The 17223-nt window shown below is 44.1% G+C and overlaps 1 protein-coding gene across 3 annotated transcripts in view; it reads right to left on the bottom strand.

Moving 5' to 3' along the window:
• Nucleotides 1-11531: 11531 nt before the first annotated feature.
• The window catches only part of YTHDC1 (YTH N6-methyladenosine RNA binding protein C1), a 52417-nt gene continuing 46725 nt past the window's right edge, over nt 11532-17223 (bottom strand). For all 3 annotated transcript variants that reach the window (XM_083177720.1, XM_083177729.1, XM_083177739.1), the window contains 3 exons: nt 13781-13843; nt 13234-13368; nt 11532-12548 (listed from right to left, as the gene is read on the bottom strand). In XM_083177720.1, coding sequence (XP_083033846.1) covers nt 12336-12548; nt 13234-13368; nt 13781-13843 — 411 coding nt within the window. In that variant the 3' untranslated portion in view covers nt 11532-12335. The remainder of the gene's footprint in view (nt 12549-13233; nt 13369-13780; nt 13844-17223) is intronic.

Consider the following 17223-nt stretch of genomic DNA (forward strand, 5'->3'; position numbering starts at 1 on the left):
TCGCGATCCGAACCGGCTCGGGAGTTCCCGCCTATATTCCGGACCGAAAACGAGGCAAAACGTCATCATCGCGCTGTCGTATTCTCGCAGGATCTGGATTCTATATAAGACGCACGCGCGCCCCGCCATCTTTACTCCAGCATAGGAGAGGGAAGTGGCTGTGCTCTGTGCTGTGTGCTGTGCTATAATAATAATATATTATTTTGCTGCTGCTCACTCGATTAGGGTCTGTAGGGGCTGCTGTACACAAGTCCAGTGTACAGGGGCTGCAGTGGCCAGTGTACAAGGGGCTGTGTCCAGTGTACAAGGGGCTGTACAGGGGCTGTGTTCAGTGTGACAGGGCTTGTGTCCAGTGTGACAGGGCCTGTGTACAGTGTGACAGGGCCTGTGTCCAGTGTCCAGGGGCTGTGTCCAGTGTACAGGGGCTGTGTACAGGAGCTGTGTCCAGTGTCCAGGGGCAGTGTCCAGTGTACAGGGCCTGTGTCCAGTGTGACAGGGGCTGTGTACAGGGGTTGTGTCCAGTGTACAGGGGCTGTGTCCAGTGTCCAGGGGCAGTGTCCAGTGTGACGGCTGTGTCCAGTGTACAGGAGCTGTGTCCAGGGGCGGTGTCCAGAGGCTGTGTCCAGTGTGACGGCTGTGTCCAGTGTACAGGAGCTGTGTCCAGAGGCTGTGTCCATTGTAAGGGGCTGTGTCCAGTGTGATGGCTGTGTCCAGTGTACAGGAGCTGTGTCCAGAGGCTGTGTCCATTGTCCAGGGGCTGTGTCTAGGGTGACGGTCTGTGTCCAGTGTCCAGGGGCAGTGTCCAGTGTGACAGGCTGTGTCCAGTGTAAAGTAAGAAAAATAAATAAAAGTAATAAATAAAATAAAAAACACATTTTTGGAGGATGATGGAGGAGGAAATAGTGGGAGATCAGCAACCTGATAGAAGTGCTGAAGCTGCTACCACCAGTCATGACAAGGCCGATACCTCTTTTGCTCTTTGGAGCATTTCTCTTTTTTTGGGATAGTTTATTAAACTGCCACCCTGTCTGCCCCTGCAGTGCCGATCTGCTTCCAAGATGTGCCAGGTTGGAAGTGTAAGGTCTACATGTATGTGATGCCCACTGCTGTCGCTTAGCTTAGTCATCCAGCTACCTCGGTATACCCTTTTGGCCCAACTACAGTAAATGAAAACAATTTTGTGAGCTGTGAAGTGATCAAAATTGACTAGAAATTAGTGGAAACTAATGTTATTGTGGTTAATAATACTTTAGGGGAAAAAACAGGCCCAAATTCTGTTATTTTAGCCATTTTTAGCATTTTTTCATAAAAATCCAGATCCAAAACCAAAACCCACAAGGGTGGTTTTGCCAAAACCAATCCAGATCCAAAACACAAAGGGAGATCCAGATCCAAAACCAAAACACGAAAAAGTGGCCGCCGTACATCTCTATTTAAAATGTCTTTTTTTAAAACAATGGGGCATATGTGAAAGGACAACTGAGTACGACCAGCCTCCTGGACCCCCGGCTAATTCGGATACTGTTATATATGGCCCACAGTGTGTTTATGTCTGCATAATTTGACCTATGTCACACCAGGGGTCTGAGTCGATGAGACAACGACCTCTGGTGGGGGTCTGGATCGGTATTGAAACCGGGCAGGCTGTAGGAGACCCTTGTGCATAAACCTTGCACGACAGTGCACCCAGAGGCAGTAAACAGTCAGGTATAAAATACAACCAGATTTATTGGCAGAAGGTTGTAAACGACAATTGCAGGTAAAGTATGCAGAATGGATACAGTCACTGTAGCAGGCAATACTTTACAATTGTGAGATATGGGTGGATAGATGATAGAACATCGGATGCGGAATGGAATGAGGTATCCGGAGTATCGGACTGAGGATGAAGACTTGGAATCCGGAATATCGGACTTAGACTCGATGGCGGAATATCGGACAGGATCGATGGCGGAACATCGGACAGGATCGATGGTGGAGCATCAGATGGGAATGGAATCCCGGAGCTAGGCTGATACCTTCTTGAGGTGAGTCTGGAACGCAGTGCTGGATTGCAGGAGATGGTAACCTGGACACTCACAGGCGATGGTAACCTGGACACTCACAGGCGATGACAACCCGGACACTCACAGGAGATGGTAAACCTGGAGAATACACTGCAGCAGAGGAGAGACATGCACCAGCAGGAGACACTTGCATAGAGAAAGACAAATAAAGCACTAGCATTGGAGTGAGCGCTCCCAGCATACTTATACCCACTGCTTGGCCAGGATTGGCCGGGCAGGTATGACAGGAAGATCACTCCAAGCAGGATTGGACAAGACAGACATGTGACTGGGAAAACATGGCAGCCCCCATGTCAGACTATGTTGGGAAAGGTTGTTTGCAGATGCCATGCTTGTGGCCAGGAGCAATGGCGGTGGACAGGGAACTTGCCGAGCTCTGGACACTGTCACTGCGGGTGAGGGAAGAGGTGCGACGCGCAGCCACAGACTCAGCAGCACTGAGAGGACCGGAGGATGACTGAGATGGAGCGCACAGTACTCAGGACGCCGGCTGTATCGGAACTTGTACCGCAAGCTGAGCCTGCGCAGACACTTAGCCGGTAAGAGAGCTTGCTTCAATACCCGGATCGTGACAACCTATAAGGTGAAATTATTGACACCTGCACCTTAAAGGCAAATTCTTATACATCTGTTTTGAAAATCAAGTAAAACAGTTTGTGTCCACTCTGCACCGTCACTGTTGCTCACAATAGCTGTCAGGCGTTAGGACCTGGAGCAAACACTTCTGACTGGAACTAGAGAATCTTCACAACTTGCTGTTATCCTAGTGTTAAGCCATACTTGTTTCTACCTGGTTAATAAATTACCCCCTGTGGTTACGCACCTGCCATGTGGACTAAAGGGGCGATTGAGGGCAGTTTCTAACCAATCTTACTAGATCACACGCACAGTGTGTAGGAACCATAGCGATAGCAATATGGGGCCCCGCGTGTCACTATCACCAGGCAATTAATACCCAGAATGCAGGATAAATCTATAATCGCTGGTATCAGGGCCTGTTCTCACAGAGAACACTGGCCCTAACAGATCGCTCAGCACACACAGCCCTGTGCAGCGCTGTATGCTGAGCGATGCTGAGTGTTCTGAGCGATGCTAGATCATCACAACATCTCCCTGTGTGTAGGCCCTATTACTGACATTTGCCCACTGCTGACATCTACAGTGCCATCCCAGTGTCTGACAATAGTTTGTACATAATTGGGCTAGGTCTCACATTGCTAACATTTTCATTTGTAAACAATGGGGCAGATGAGCACATACATGCTCCGTTCTGGGCGTCCATTTTGTACTTTTAAAGTACACATCCTATCGCATCGCATGCCTTGTGCATGCATTGTGCATGCAATGTGATGCGATACGATGTGAAGCAAGTACAAAAAGTATGTGCAGCACATACTTTTTGTACTGTAAGATGAGATGCGCTGGAGAGCGCATCTCAGGGTACAAAACGGACGGAGCAGGAACGGACCGTGTATGGGCTCCTTAAGATGTATTAAGCCTGGTGAAGAAATAAAGTGGATGGCGATAATGCACCAAACTACTGTATATTGTGCATACACATAAACAATATATATTGTTCAGTGGCCACATCCAGGAGCATTTTCCTGTGTCGACCATTGGCATGTCAACCTTTTGCTTGTTTAAACATATGGTATGTAGACCAGCTGCCTTTCAGCCAATAGTATTACACTTATTGACTGTCGAGTCAACCTATCAACCAGAACCACTTTAGGCCCAGTACCTCACTTCATGTAATACAGGACAACACACTGCATTTTCTGTATTCACTATGCAGCATTCTATTTACTGACACATATAAATGATTGTACTTTTTCATGGCATACTATAGACCTGTATCTACCCAGCCTTATTGAATGTCTTACCCATTGCTACTTTCCTTTTCAGTGGCCCGGCCCAGCATCCATCCAGGAATTAACACCTTAGTCAGCAAGAAAAACACGGAAAGAAACACCCATGGATGGTGCATAATGTGACTCATCTTTTCTATTTGTGTCGGTTCCTTATTTCAGAGTGAGTCAAGTGTGTGTGATCATAATGTAGGGAAGTGTTTTTTTGTGTTGCACGTGTATTGAGTTACCTGTTTCCATAATGGATGCAAGCAGGGACAGGGGTGGCCCCTTTGGATGCCAATTGCTACTCATACAGTACTTGCCTACTCTGCCGGAACGGACCGCATGCTCCCAAAAATTGGATGGCTTCCCAGTCCCCAGGAAAGGTGAGCAAGTTTCCTGCATCTTCCTGGTCCCCCACCCCCCACAACCATCCTTGGCTGCCCACTTGTGTTCCGTTAGTGTCTGAGGGGGACCTGAGGACATGATTTACGCTGAGTCACGCCATCAAAGCCCGACCCATGCTATACACTGCCTGTTTTTACAGCATGATGAAGCAATTAGCTTTAGGTACTAGAAGGCAGGGCTGCCACTAGGAATTTTGGGGCCCGGGACTGATTTCCAGTCCCCCCCACACACTCCCTTCACTTATTGACCGACTCCTGCTACAGGTCCCGAAGCACAGGCTTCTTCAATGCAGGACACCGGCAGCCAATTAAAATACAGCAACATACAGATAGTGGTAGATGCTCAAATTAGTTCAGTAAAACTTTTCAGGTGCATGCAAGGGAGGGGTTAATACTTAGTAAGTAACAAGACATTGGTTCCCCCGGCACACTGAATAGTTTTAGTAACCAATCTTGAACACTTCATGATAATAGAATTCAGAGATATTGGTTACATATACCAGCGCAGGTGTATGCTATGCCCCCAAGCCGCGTCAAGGCTTCTCTGTATATTGTGGGTCCCTAGCACTATATCTAGGTGCAGGGTGTGGCACCCCAAAAACTATCATAAGCTAGGAAGCCCAGTGCGGCACGCCAGTGAGATACTAGGTGTTAATAATTAGTGATAGGAAGCCGAAGCTATACATAAAGAGAGAGATAAATGAAATGTAATAAAAATAAGAGAGAGAGAGTGTTAGTGAGGGAAAAGTGTTAACAGCCCAACCAGTCCAGGAGCACCGCACCCCACACCACTGTTACCCTAAATTGGGTCTACAATTAGTCAGCAAGGAGCCACATGATAATGGCTCCTTACTTGGTATATCTGAACTAAGAGCTACCTACCTTGGAGCAACCCCAGACTACTCCATGTGGCATATCAGGCTCAAAAGCAGGTGCAGCATTTGAATTTGTCCCCGGTATCCTGCATTGAAGAAGCAGGCAGCACAGAGCGCAGGCAATAAGGGGTTCCGGTGGGCAGAATGAGCTGCCCTGGCCCTTCTAGAGGCCGGGGCCCGAGACAGCTGTACCCACAGCAACCCCCTGTCGGCGGCCCTGCTAGCAGGTCACAACATCTATACAATATTACTATTACAATATGTTTGCATCTCTGTGTGCTGACTGCAAGATACGCAAGGGTGAATTTAGGGTTCAAGTTGCACCTAGGCATGTTATCGGTCCACCCCAATCAGGTCACTGCCCCTTTCATATTGGGGCCATCCAATTGCCAAAGCAGCACCAATCTCACCCTGCTGCTCCACCACCACCACAATTTACTGACCATTGCTCCCTCACTAGTTACAAAAAAATATGTTGTAGTGACTAGGGCATGATTAAAGGTGCCCTGGGCCATACCTCCCAACAATGTAATGTAGAGGAGCGGGATACCCAAAAAAGGGGATGTGGCCTATTTCAAAGGGAACGTGACTTCACTTGGATGTTGGGGCTGCAAACCACGCCCTGGTTTTCATCATTATGGGGGCATGGCCAGTGCTATGTGAGCTGCTTGCCATGCCCACAGCCCCTCTGCTTCACTGAATAGATGCATCTATTCCCAGTTGCTCTGCTGATTGAGAACCCGGTGGGCTGCACCAGAATCTCCAGCAGTGCTGGCTCATACATTGTGACAAGAGCCCAGTGTTACACATAATGTTACAGTGCAGCATACGGCTCCTGTCACTGGGAAGGAGCCGACATTTTGGTATCAACGCTCTGTGAGTGTCCCCTGGGGCAGCCCACAACCCTGTAGTGATGCCACTGAGGGTTAACACTACCTTTTCTCTGATGAATAGTTTTATCATTTGCACCGATTCCAAATTCAGTGGTTATAGTGACCTTTACATGCACGTGAAATAATAAATACAGGTATGCAAAAGAAGCTGTAAACCTTTAATTATTATTACTGCTAATAAAATATTTCACACATTTCTGGTAAGCCATGTTCTGCACAGATGGGTAACAAAAGGTAACTTGGGAGTGACCAGCTTGTAATGAGCAAGTATTTCAGACTTTGCAATTTCCAGTATCTGGCGATGACAAAACAAAATAACATCCTTGCCAATTTTACTTTACCTCAGATGCCAAATATATCCTCCCTGTCATACGTTGGCAGTAGTACATGCAAGACATATAACCACCCTTTCGGATTGCAAAAGGGTTGTTGTTTTGTGTTTCACTTAAATAACCAAATTGACAATGGAACTACAGCTCCAGGTCTCCGCATAAAAACAGGTCCACCAGAATGACAGCATGATGTGGACCAGCTGCCCAGCTAGTCACACAGACAGCCATAAATCATAAAGTATTCAAATTGTATTCATAGTTTATTTTTGCAAAGTAATGCAATTTTGTCTATATGTATTTGGGAAGACTCTTGTCTGGCTACATGAGCCTGGGGCTGATAGCGTAGAGGAGTACACACCCACATTGCTCTGGCCAATCCCACACAGCACTGGTCACAGCTCCTTCCTTTCTCAGTATAGGCTCTTAAATCTTTTCCGAAACACTTAATTTGGCCCTGCATTTCCACATCATCACCACTATATTTAGCAAACTGTTTAAGGTGAAAATGAGTTATAATCTTCTAAATAAACTGTCTACTTAAAACATTAATGAAAGGATTAGCCAGCTATTTTTATATTAAAGTATGTTAATTATGTTATTTTGTGACATTTTTATCACCTCAAGGTTGGCAATATCTTTACGTAAACCTAGGAGGATGTCTAAGGTGCAAATGGTTGGGTGTCATGCCAGAGAATAACTATACCTGCATACCTTCAACATTTTGGAACACAGAATCTGGATTCTCTGCATTGCCTCAGATAAAGGGGGTGTGTCTTTGTGGAATGTCCACAACCGCAAAGCCACGGCCCGTTTCTTCGCTGTGGGATCATGGCCTGAGCTATGTGAGCTACTGCTGGCTATGCCCTTTCTCTCTTCCGTCTAGTGATGGGCAAAACAGGTCACTAACGAGAGCTGGGATCCAGCAGATCAGTCAGTGAAAAGATCCGTATCTTTTAGGGGGGAGCAGCGGTTCACTTTGAAAGAAGGGGTAATATGATAATAACAAAGCATAATTAGTGTTACAATCATTTATTGCCTTTTTTTTTAAAACAGTGACCTGAACAAATAAGACCATATATAAGAGTATAAAACACTGATCGATGGCTGGGTGCAGAATCGCCATCGATGGCAACCATCGATGGCGTCTGCACCGATGGCCATCCCTAGCAGCAGCAGCAGCCGTATTATTCATTCTATCACTTGCAGTCGCAGCACTGTACTCAGTCTCCTGAGTTAGTACATCTCAGCTGCCACAGGTGGCAGTGCTGAGCTCAGGCAAATGCAGCGTAATGAAAAACGAAACTGAAAGTAAAAGAACAACGGATCACCTTTTTGGGATCGGCGGCTCCCTCGGTCTTTTATGGGATCCGTTCAAAAGACCCGCTTCGTTAGCTTACGACCCATCTCTAAGCATGCGCACAGCATCTATTCCCTGTTGCTCTGCTCCCAATTGCCCCCCCCCCCCTACCACGCAAGATGAAAAAAAACGGTACTGTCCCACGAACATTGGGACAGTTGGGAGGTAAGTTCCTGCTGCTGCCACTGCCAGCCTTTGTCAACAGAATAATGATCCTCAGAGCACTCCGGTCTCCTCACTGGGAAGGGCCTATTATAATTAGAGATGACTGGGCTCAGTTCTCCAACAACCAAGCCTACCTCATACCCTCCAACAGTACCGATTTAGCCGGTACAGTACCGATTTTTAACGGCCTGTACCGGCTAAAACCCCCTGTACCGATTGTACCGGTTTTTCGAGCTGCAGCACTTGTTCTCAGGCACCTCCTCCCATCTTCACCTCTCTCTCAGACAAGGAAGTTGCGGGGACTCTGGGAGATGTAGTATCGACACCTCCATATGTTCCCCCCGGGAGCTTGAGGGGGATCCGCCTACATTACTACAAGTCCCAAGGTGCCCCACGGGGGAACGCAGCCGGCCCGCCTCCCCCTGCTCATGGATGGGCTGCGGTGAGATGAATGGCACCTGCGGGGAGTGCATGAATCACCCGATGCGCAGCGTGCAGCAGAAGAGGAAGTTAGGAACGGCGCCGGGCGGGGGACGTGGGGCAGGGCAGGTAAGGTGATTTTAAGCATATTTGGTGACAGAGATCAGCAATTGGCAAGCAGGGGGTGCTGTGTGACGTGCTGCTGCCCAGGAGGAGGAGGCACGCTGGGCTATTGTCAACACGACCAATGCTGTGCCCCCAGGATGTGCAGAATCGACCATTAAATCATCATGTACCATTGAAAGTATAGGTTGGCCACGCCCCCTTTTAATTTGTGTACCGATTTCTGCCCCTTAAATGTTGGAGGGTATGCTACCTGATATTCCAGGTTCCAAGGGAATCCATGCACCAACTTGGGGGAAAAAAACTTGTGTGTGTTTAGTGCCAGGCTGTGCCTTCACTGCATTCATACCTATAAGTACTGTAATGCCCCATACACACTAGGCATGCAGGCTAAGGAAATTGCCCAGTGCTTCCCGGTGGCTAGATCACCCTCACACACATGTGTATGAGCGATCTGTGCTAAGTAGTGTTCTGGTTAGTACATGCCGGCAATTTGACTAGATTTTGCTTAGGGACCACGCATGCCACGGAGCACTCTGTGCTTAATTTCTAAGCAATCTAGTCAAAAAGGTCTTATTTTCTGTACAACATTTGTGTTCATAAAAAGCTCAGCAGGTGCCATGCCACCACATTAATAAATATAAGCCCTGGGTGCCAGATGTGTCAAGTCTTCAAAAAGTGATAAAGTGGAGAGTGATAAACAAGCAGCCAATCAGCTCCTACCTGCCATTTTTTCAAACCCAGCCTGTAACATGGCAGATTGGAGCTGATTGACAGCGAGCAGCCATTTGGACGCATGCTGCCAGGGTTTTCTGGTCGTTCCCCAGAAAACACAGGTGTTTCCCCAACCATTGGGAGGGAGGGCCACTCGATGGGGAAATCCATTCGATGGTGAATGGATTTCTCCCTGTGTGCATGGCTGCAAACAAATGTACAGCCCTGCACAGGTGCGGGAATTCATGTTTGCAGGGCGGCGTTCAGTGATAACATCAGCCCAACTCGCATTGCATTAACTGACTACACCGCATGTATGTATCAATTATCGCAAGCAGGGACAGAGCTTGCGATAAAGCTCAGCCCCTGCCAGGGGCTGGCTGGCAACTTTTAGTCTGGGGGGCAAGACCAGAGCACTGGCCCATAAGTAACAACGCATCATTAAATGGCGGTTTTTCGGTAAAAAAAATATGTATTAATAAAAAAAAAAAAAAAAAAAAAAAAAAAAAAGATAATAACAGGACACCACAGGCTGCTCCCCCTGTATAATAACAGGACACCACAGGTTGCTCCCCCTGTATAATAACAGGACACCACAGGCTGCTGCCCTGTATAATATCAGGACACCGCAGGCTGCTGCCCTGTATAATATCAGGACACCGCAGGCTGCTGCCCTGTATAATATCAGGACACCGCAGGCTGTTCCCCAGTATAATATCAGGACACCGCAGGCTGCCCCCCCCCCTTGTTAAAATAACAGAATAGGACACCACAGGCTGCTCCCTGCATAATTATACCAGGACACCACAGGCTTCTCCCCCTGTATAATTATACCAAGACTGTCCTGGTATAATTATACAGGGGAAGCAGCCTGTGGTGTCTTGGCAAGACGCCACAGGCTGCTCCCCCTCTATAATTACGCCAGGACAGTCTTGGTATAATTATACAGGGGGAGCTGCCTGTGGTGTAAGGTATAATTACACAGGGGGAGCAGCCTGTGGTGTCCTATTCTGTTATTGGGACACCACAGGCTGCTCCCCCTGTATAATTATACCAGGACACTCTTAGTATAATTATACAGGGGGAGCTGCCTGTGGTGTAAGATATAATTATACAGGGGGAGCTGCCTGTGGTGTAAGATATAATTATACAGGGGGAGCAGCCTGTGGTGTCCTGGCAGGACACCGCAGGCTGCCCCCCCGTGTAATTATACCTTACACCACAGGCAGCTCCCCCTGTATAATTATACCAAGAGTGCCTGATATATCTGTGAGCAGAGCATGCACCATGTTTATGTGGTGTGATACACACTGACACTTCAGATCAGAACCAGGCCATTCATTTCCTTCACCACACCAATGCAGCCACAAAATATTTTCCCAACGATGTTCCACATAATTTGACAAATGGCAATGCTCCAAACTATTTTTATACGATTATAGTAATTTAAGATTTCAAGGAAATAAAACCAGCTTTATGAAGTGGAGTATTGGGGGATTCATTTACACAGATGTGCTAATGTTTTACTTAAACTGAATGCCCAGCCAACTCCTAACAAAGATTTAAAAAAGGATTTTAAAATCAATTATTTGATTAATTGTGCTCATCACAGTAGAATGTAGATCACTAGGGTTCTGATTCCTCCTTAGAGCCTACAAACCATTTTTACTTATGAAAGATATAATTTGTCTCTACCATATCTGGAATCGGCTCCAGAGTTTAATTTGGTAAACTTTTTTTGTTTGGTTTTTGATTGCCGCCCAGTATGGAGTATTTATTTAAAGACATAAATTTGTCTACAGCCAGCTTAGGTGAACAACAAGAATAATTTGTTAAATTCCATAATATTTATGTTAATCATAGTGCCTTTAACTATATAAATGTTCATCCAGTCAGTGTGCTATATTTTATTATGTACACAGCAATTCTGCAACATAGGAATAGTTGTATTCAGCATATCTCCAGTGCTATTTTTCAGCAGGCTCCAGCAGGAACTGTGGCCCTTATTCTAGTTCACTCTGACAAAATATTTCTTAGATGGACAAAACCATGTGCACTGCAGGTGAGGCAGGTGTTACTTGTGCAGAGATAATTAGATTTGGGTGGGGTTTTACACCTGCATGCACATGGTTTTGTCCACCTAAGAAATATTTTGTCAGAAAGAGTGAACTAGAATAAGGGCCTCAGTTCCTGCTGAAAAATAGGCATCTCTATATATATATATACATACACACACACACACACACAACTAATGCAAGTTACCAAAGACTGGATCAGTCCAATATTTTGTTTTTTATAAAACCATTAAAATAAAAAAAAACAGGTTAACTTATTTCCACAGTGGTTTTATTAAAAAAAAAAAAAAAATGGCACAAAGTATAGGACTACACAAAATAAAAAAGGCTTTGCAGCAGAGCGAGATCAGCTGGACATCTGATATCAAATGGCTTAAGAAACCACTGCAGTAACAAAATTAAATTACAAGTTATTAATTCAATACACAATGATAGCAGAAGCTAACATGGTCACACTACCTAGCCCACGCAGGATGTGCCTATGCTCCATTCAGACACATATGGTAGAGCATCATTTGTACACACACATCTCAAGTACTCTCTTAACAGTATTGCTTTCTTCACAGAGGATGGGAAACGCTTGTGCCATTTACAATATGTTCATAGAGTCTAACCTTCAAAAAAATTGCATACTTAATAGCAGCATTATTTTCACAGAATCAACTGCAGCTATGTATAACGAGGGAGAAAAAAAACCCATAACAGTTTTTTTGTTTTAAGATGGCCTTCAAGAAGAGCTTCTGCTTTTATGCACATTTGACTGGCTATGGCGCAGAGCTACTGTAGGTAAGAATAGGTTTCAAGAAGAAAAAACATGGAGAACACTTACATAGGTATAATTTTACTATGAAGTACAAAAAGCTCTCCAACAGATCCAAGTGCACCAGATAAGTCATTTTTAAAATTTCTGCAGCTGACCTTGTTACGTGCACAACAGTGGATCGAAGCAAAAACAAATGTAGGTTATTGTTTGAACTTTTAAAATAGACAGCTTTAACAGAAATGTTGCTACTTTATAAATACACAAAGGATGTGCACACAAATGCTGGCTAATGAAGTTATCTTCTGTATCTGCCTCGGTCTCCTCTATCTCTGTCACGCAATCTTTCTCTGTCCCGATCTCTGTCACGGTCACGTCCTCTGTCTCGCCGGGTGTCTCTGGGACGTTCTCTTTCACGCTCTCTCTCCCTCTCCCTAGGACGGCTTCTTCTGCCACTGACAACAGCTTGAGTGCGCCTGAGGAAGTCATCCACTCTCATATCATAGTCATGCTGCAGAAAGAAAACATTCGGTTAAGAGCTTAATAAGAAAAGACTATATTGACATGGCAAGATCAGTATCTGCAAGCAGCAATATATAACAGATATACCCCATATGAATGTTTACTATACTACTGGCATTCTGGTTTCCATGTTTGAATGTATTTTCATAGCTGGATTAAATAGTCAATAGTGGCATTACTGCCTAGGAGTGGGCACAAGTGATTTATAGTATAGTAGGCTAATTGACTTACAGAGCTGTAGTGCGCTAAGCATGAGGTGGTTTAGCGATTATTACATGCAGAGATCACTGAAAACGTACATAGTAGGATCACTGATCTCTATACCAGCAGACTACCCCCATAAATGGCTGTATGAGATCTAAAAAAGGTCACCCATGCCACAGAAAGAAATGCTGCAATAGGTTAGCAATTAAACAGCCTTTTATCAGCTTACAGATTCCATTACAAGTACATTCACAATCTTTAATGGATGCATATGTGATTTGAAACCCACAATTAGAAATATACAATAAAATCAACCAACCAGTCTTTATATCTTATATTTTTAAAGGCAAGTATATAAGATGGGAGGCTTCCAAAACATTAGTCCAATTTGTCATTATTATGGGATTGTAATACTAGTTTAGATTGAAATCCTTTGCTTTAATAGATATTGTAGACTCAAGATGACTTACAACCCGTTTATCCCGATATCTTGTATCATGTTGAACTGGATGGTGACCTGAAAACTGGGGATGTGCTTGAGGGGGAGGGGCATGATGCTGATAATATGGATGATGTGGAGGCTGCTCCATTGCAGGGTACGGTGGCTGAAAACAAAACAAGCATAAGGAGTTATTGCAGATTTAAATGTGACGAGCTATATATTACTATGCATGATATTCCATGATTGAACTGCCTGCAGCTTCATATATTTAAAGTTAGACATGTTACGAAGGGATTTTCTTTAGCAAAATTTACTAAAACGAATCTCTACTGCAACTGAAATATAAAAAGAGAATTTTATAAAATATATGAAGTTGCTTTAACAAGGCAAACCTATATGCACTTAAACGGTTAAGTAAGACACTGCAAACTTACGCTACAAGCAATATGGGGACAGAAGATCCAGCCCCTCTCCCAGTTAAAATGGCAGTAAATTACACTAAAGAAACCAAAGTAATTGTTAAACTGCATTTTTTTTTAAATATACATGCAAGTAAAAAACAAAAAGGTACAAACCATTCCCTGCCATGGAGGTGGTGGTCCCATGTTATGGAACTCTCTCACGTAATCATTGTAGGACTGGAAAAAAAAAAGAAAAAAAACATTTTTAGAATAACACGCATTAATTACACTGTTCAAACTGCCTTAAAACTGAATTAAAATTAGATTTTTGTACTGGTCTTAAAGCTGTACTTCTACATTTTATTTGCAATACTTTAGTCAGTAGGAGTACGGGGACTTTAAGATTAAAGAGCCTAAAATTTTCCTCCACCATATCCTCGGTTTAACAGTTATTTTCCTAAACAAGAGCAATGGCATTGCGTAGATTGGAATAAAATGGAAAAAAATATCCACCTACAAAAAGCCTGACCTGTCACAGATTACAGTTGTAGTGGTAGATAGAATCGAAATGCCACACATGCTGCACATCAGGTGTCCATTAGGCAATTTGTCAGACATTCAATCAAAAGAGAATGAGACCTGACATATTAAAGTGGGTATTCAATACCAGATTCCGACTCGCAGGATGTGCCGACAGTTGGAATCCTGGCCGTTTCAGACAGTACACCGGCAAAAAGGTATTCAATGTACAGACTGTCGATTGCCGGAAAGTCAGCAAATTACCAGAAACTGCAGCGGATTTCACAATATAGTTTAAATAAATAAAAAAAAGTGGGATCTGAAACCCTTCAATGCTGTCGGAAATGGCAGCACTGGATAGGTGAGTGCCGATATTTCCCAATGGGAAATATCGGCACAGATTGAATACCCTCCTAAGACTCCACAGAACATCCAAACATAGAAAAATCACAAATTTTCACTGCAACTTTTCTGCAGCAAAGGGAAAGCAGCAGCAGCTGTGAGTCTTCATCTGGCAGTTTAGTTAGGCTTCCTTCTGAGGAGTTGCAAATACAGTACATAAAATCATCCTGGGCCCAGAACTAACTTGGATATTCATTAAAAAAACTAAGTATATATTTCTATTACTCTTCTATTCCACAGCAATCGTCTGACACTATTTCTTCATTCCTAGACTCCCCCCCTCCCAGCTTTAGATGAAGATGCCCTTGTCTCCCTGAACATCCCTTGGTCTCTAGAGGAGTTTGTGATGAAACAGTTATCAAGGGGGAAAGCTCCCGACCCTCATAGTTTTACGAATTCTTTTTACTCCGGGAGGTCCTTTACCTGCTCCTGTTACAACTATATTCTGAAGCTTCAAACACTGGATCTTTTTCTGTAGATATGGTTGAGGCTCAAACCGTGTCCATCCCGAAGCCTGTCAAAGGCCCAGCATGTATGCACAGCAATGATGGTGAAAATTGCTGGGCTGAAAAATCGCTCAGTGCAAGCCTGTATCTTAGCATGGAGGCTGGGTAGCCCTGTGTGTATGGGGCTTTAGCTCAAATTGAATGGGCATCACACAAGTTACTATTGAAGTTCGGCTTACATTATAAACTATTTTAGCTCCCTACACTAGTCATTCGTCTAGAATTTTTAGTAATGGCTTTATCTCCTCCCCTTTTCAAATTTCTAATGGCACTAGAGAGGGGTGCACCCTTCTCCACTTACTTCCCTAGCCATTGAGCACCTTGCTCAAATGATTTGATTGTCCTGAATCAGGTCATACTTTGCATAAACTGTGTCTATTTGCAGATGTTTTATTGTTTGTTACCACCTCAGAGACCTTTTTGATATCTCTCCATAAAATTTTAGTTGATTATAGTGCTTTCTCATGCTATAAATTGGACCAAATCTGATGCCCTTCCAATCAATATTCTGCCTTAGACTTTACGGTCCTTAAATTTGCGATTTCTCTTTGATTGGAAAGGCTCCTCCTTGCTACATTTAGGTATTTTCATCTCTTCTGATATCAAGAGAGTACATTCAGCTAATTATGTCCCTTACTAACTCAGCTGACATCCTTGGCTTCATTTTGGATGAACCACTTAATGGTTTTTAAAATGTTGTTACCAAAAATGTATCTTTTTTGGGATATCACTTATGCAATTCCCTGCAAACTTCTGGCTCAGATGTGAAAATTAATGTGGTCTTATTTGTGGAAACTTAAACCTCCTCGATTGGCTTGTGCGACTTGTTCTAGACCCCTGGGTGGTCTTAGCCTTCCGTATTTAACCAGATATCACAAGGCCACTTTGCGCTCTCAATTATGCAATCAGTTTCTTCCCTCTTTCTAAGCCTTGGGTAGATTTGGAGCGTAGCCCTTTCCAGGATTTCCCTGGCCTTCTCTGGTTACTTAAACATCTCACACCTCATTTTCCTCTATCGCCTTTGGCTATTCTTGATACTTTGAAAGTTTGGGACCTTAGACACAAGTTATTTTGACCTTATCCTTCCTACCAAAAACATATCCTTTATGACCCTAGATCAGGGGTGGGCAATAAGTGGCCCTCCAGCGGTTGAGGAACTTCACATCCCAGCAGGCCTTGTCTTAGATTTACTATATGGCCATGCTGAAACTGACGCAAGGCATGCTGGTGTATGTGTAGTTCATCACCAGCTGGAGGGCCGTTACTGCCCACCCCTGCCCTAGACAAAATCTTGCCCCATTTCCACCTCTCTTACTAGAAACGTCTGGGACTTGAGTCCCTTGCAGATCTTTTCTACCCTCTCTCTCCCTCATAAATTTACTTTAAACCCCTCTGCATGGTTTTATTATTTTCAACTAAAACATTGGGTGGACACAACTGGCAGAAATCCCAATGCATTCCATACTCCCTGACCGTATTTTGAATAGACTGGTTAAACCTTGTTTATGTGGTGCAATTTCCGTCTGTAATGTCAATTAACCCCAGGGGTAAACCTGAGAATTTTCCAGGCTATGCCTCAGTGCTGGCGAGCCTGGAATATTCTCGGAATTGCTGCTGATGGTTGAACTCCGCTTCATCGCTGCCCGGATCCTCATTGGAAACACACCTTCTCTTCATTTGACAAAGTTATCTCCAAAACCCAATTACATTTTGAAACAGAAACCCGAACTGAAAACATCTTACGACACAAATTTCAAGTCTCCTCTTATGAAATGGCTTCTGTGGCACTTATGTTAAAGGGAAAAGGTGTTCCACCTCCAAAAGCCACCTCACAGAACTCCTCCGCTCCCATCAATGGGACTCTGATGCTTGATGTAACTGTTCCATATTTTTCTGTATATTCTGTATTCCGTTTTCATAATCAATGTTTTGTTTAGATTGTGCCTCTGTATGATCTGTCCCTCCTCGTTTCCCCTCTTACTCTGTTTTGTACTACGTTATTTAATGTAAAAAAAAAAAATATATATATATATATATATATATATATATATATATATATATATATATATATATATATATATATATATATATATATATATTTATTAGGTACTCTTTACTTAGAAGGGCGCCCATCTCGGCCATCTCGGGCATTGAATGCACTAAAAAATCAGGTGCGATGTGACAGACGAG

This window comes from Crinia signifera, chromosome 1 (genome assembly GCF_055691185.1).
Source record: "Crinia signifera chromosome 1, ASM5569118v1, whole genome shotgun sequence".
NCBI classification, from domain to species: domain Eukaryota; kingdom Metazoa; phylum Chordata; class Amphibia; order Anura; family Myobatrachidae; genus Crinia; species Crinia signifera.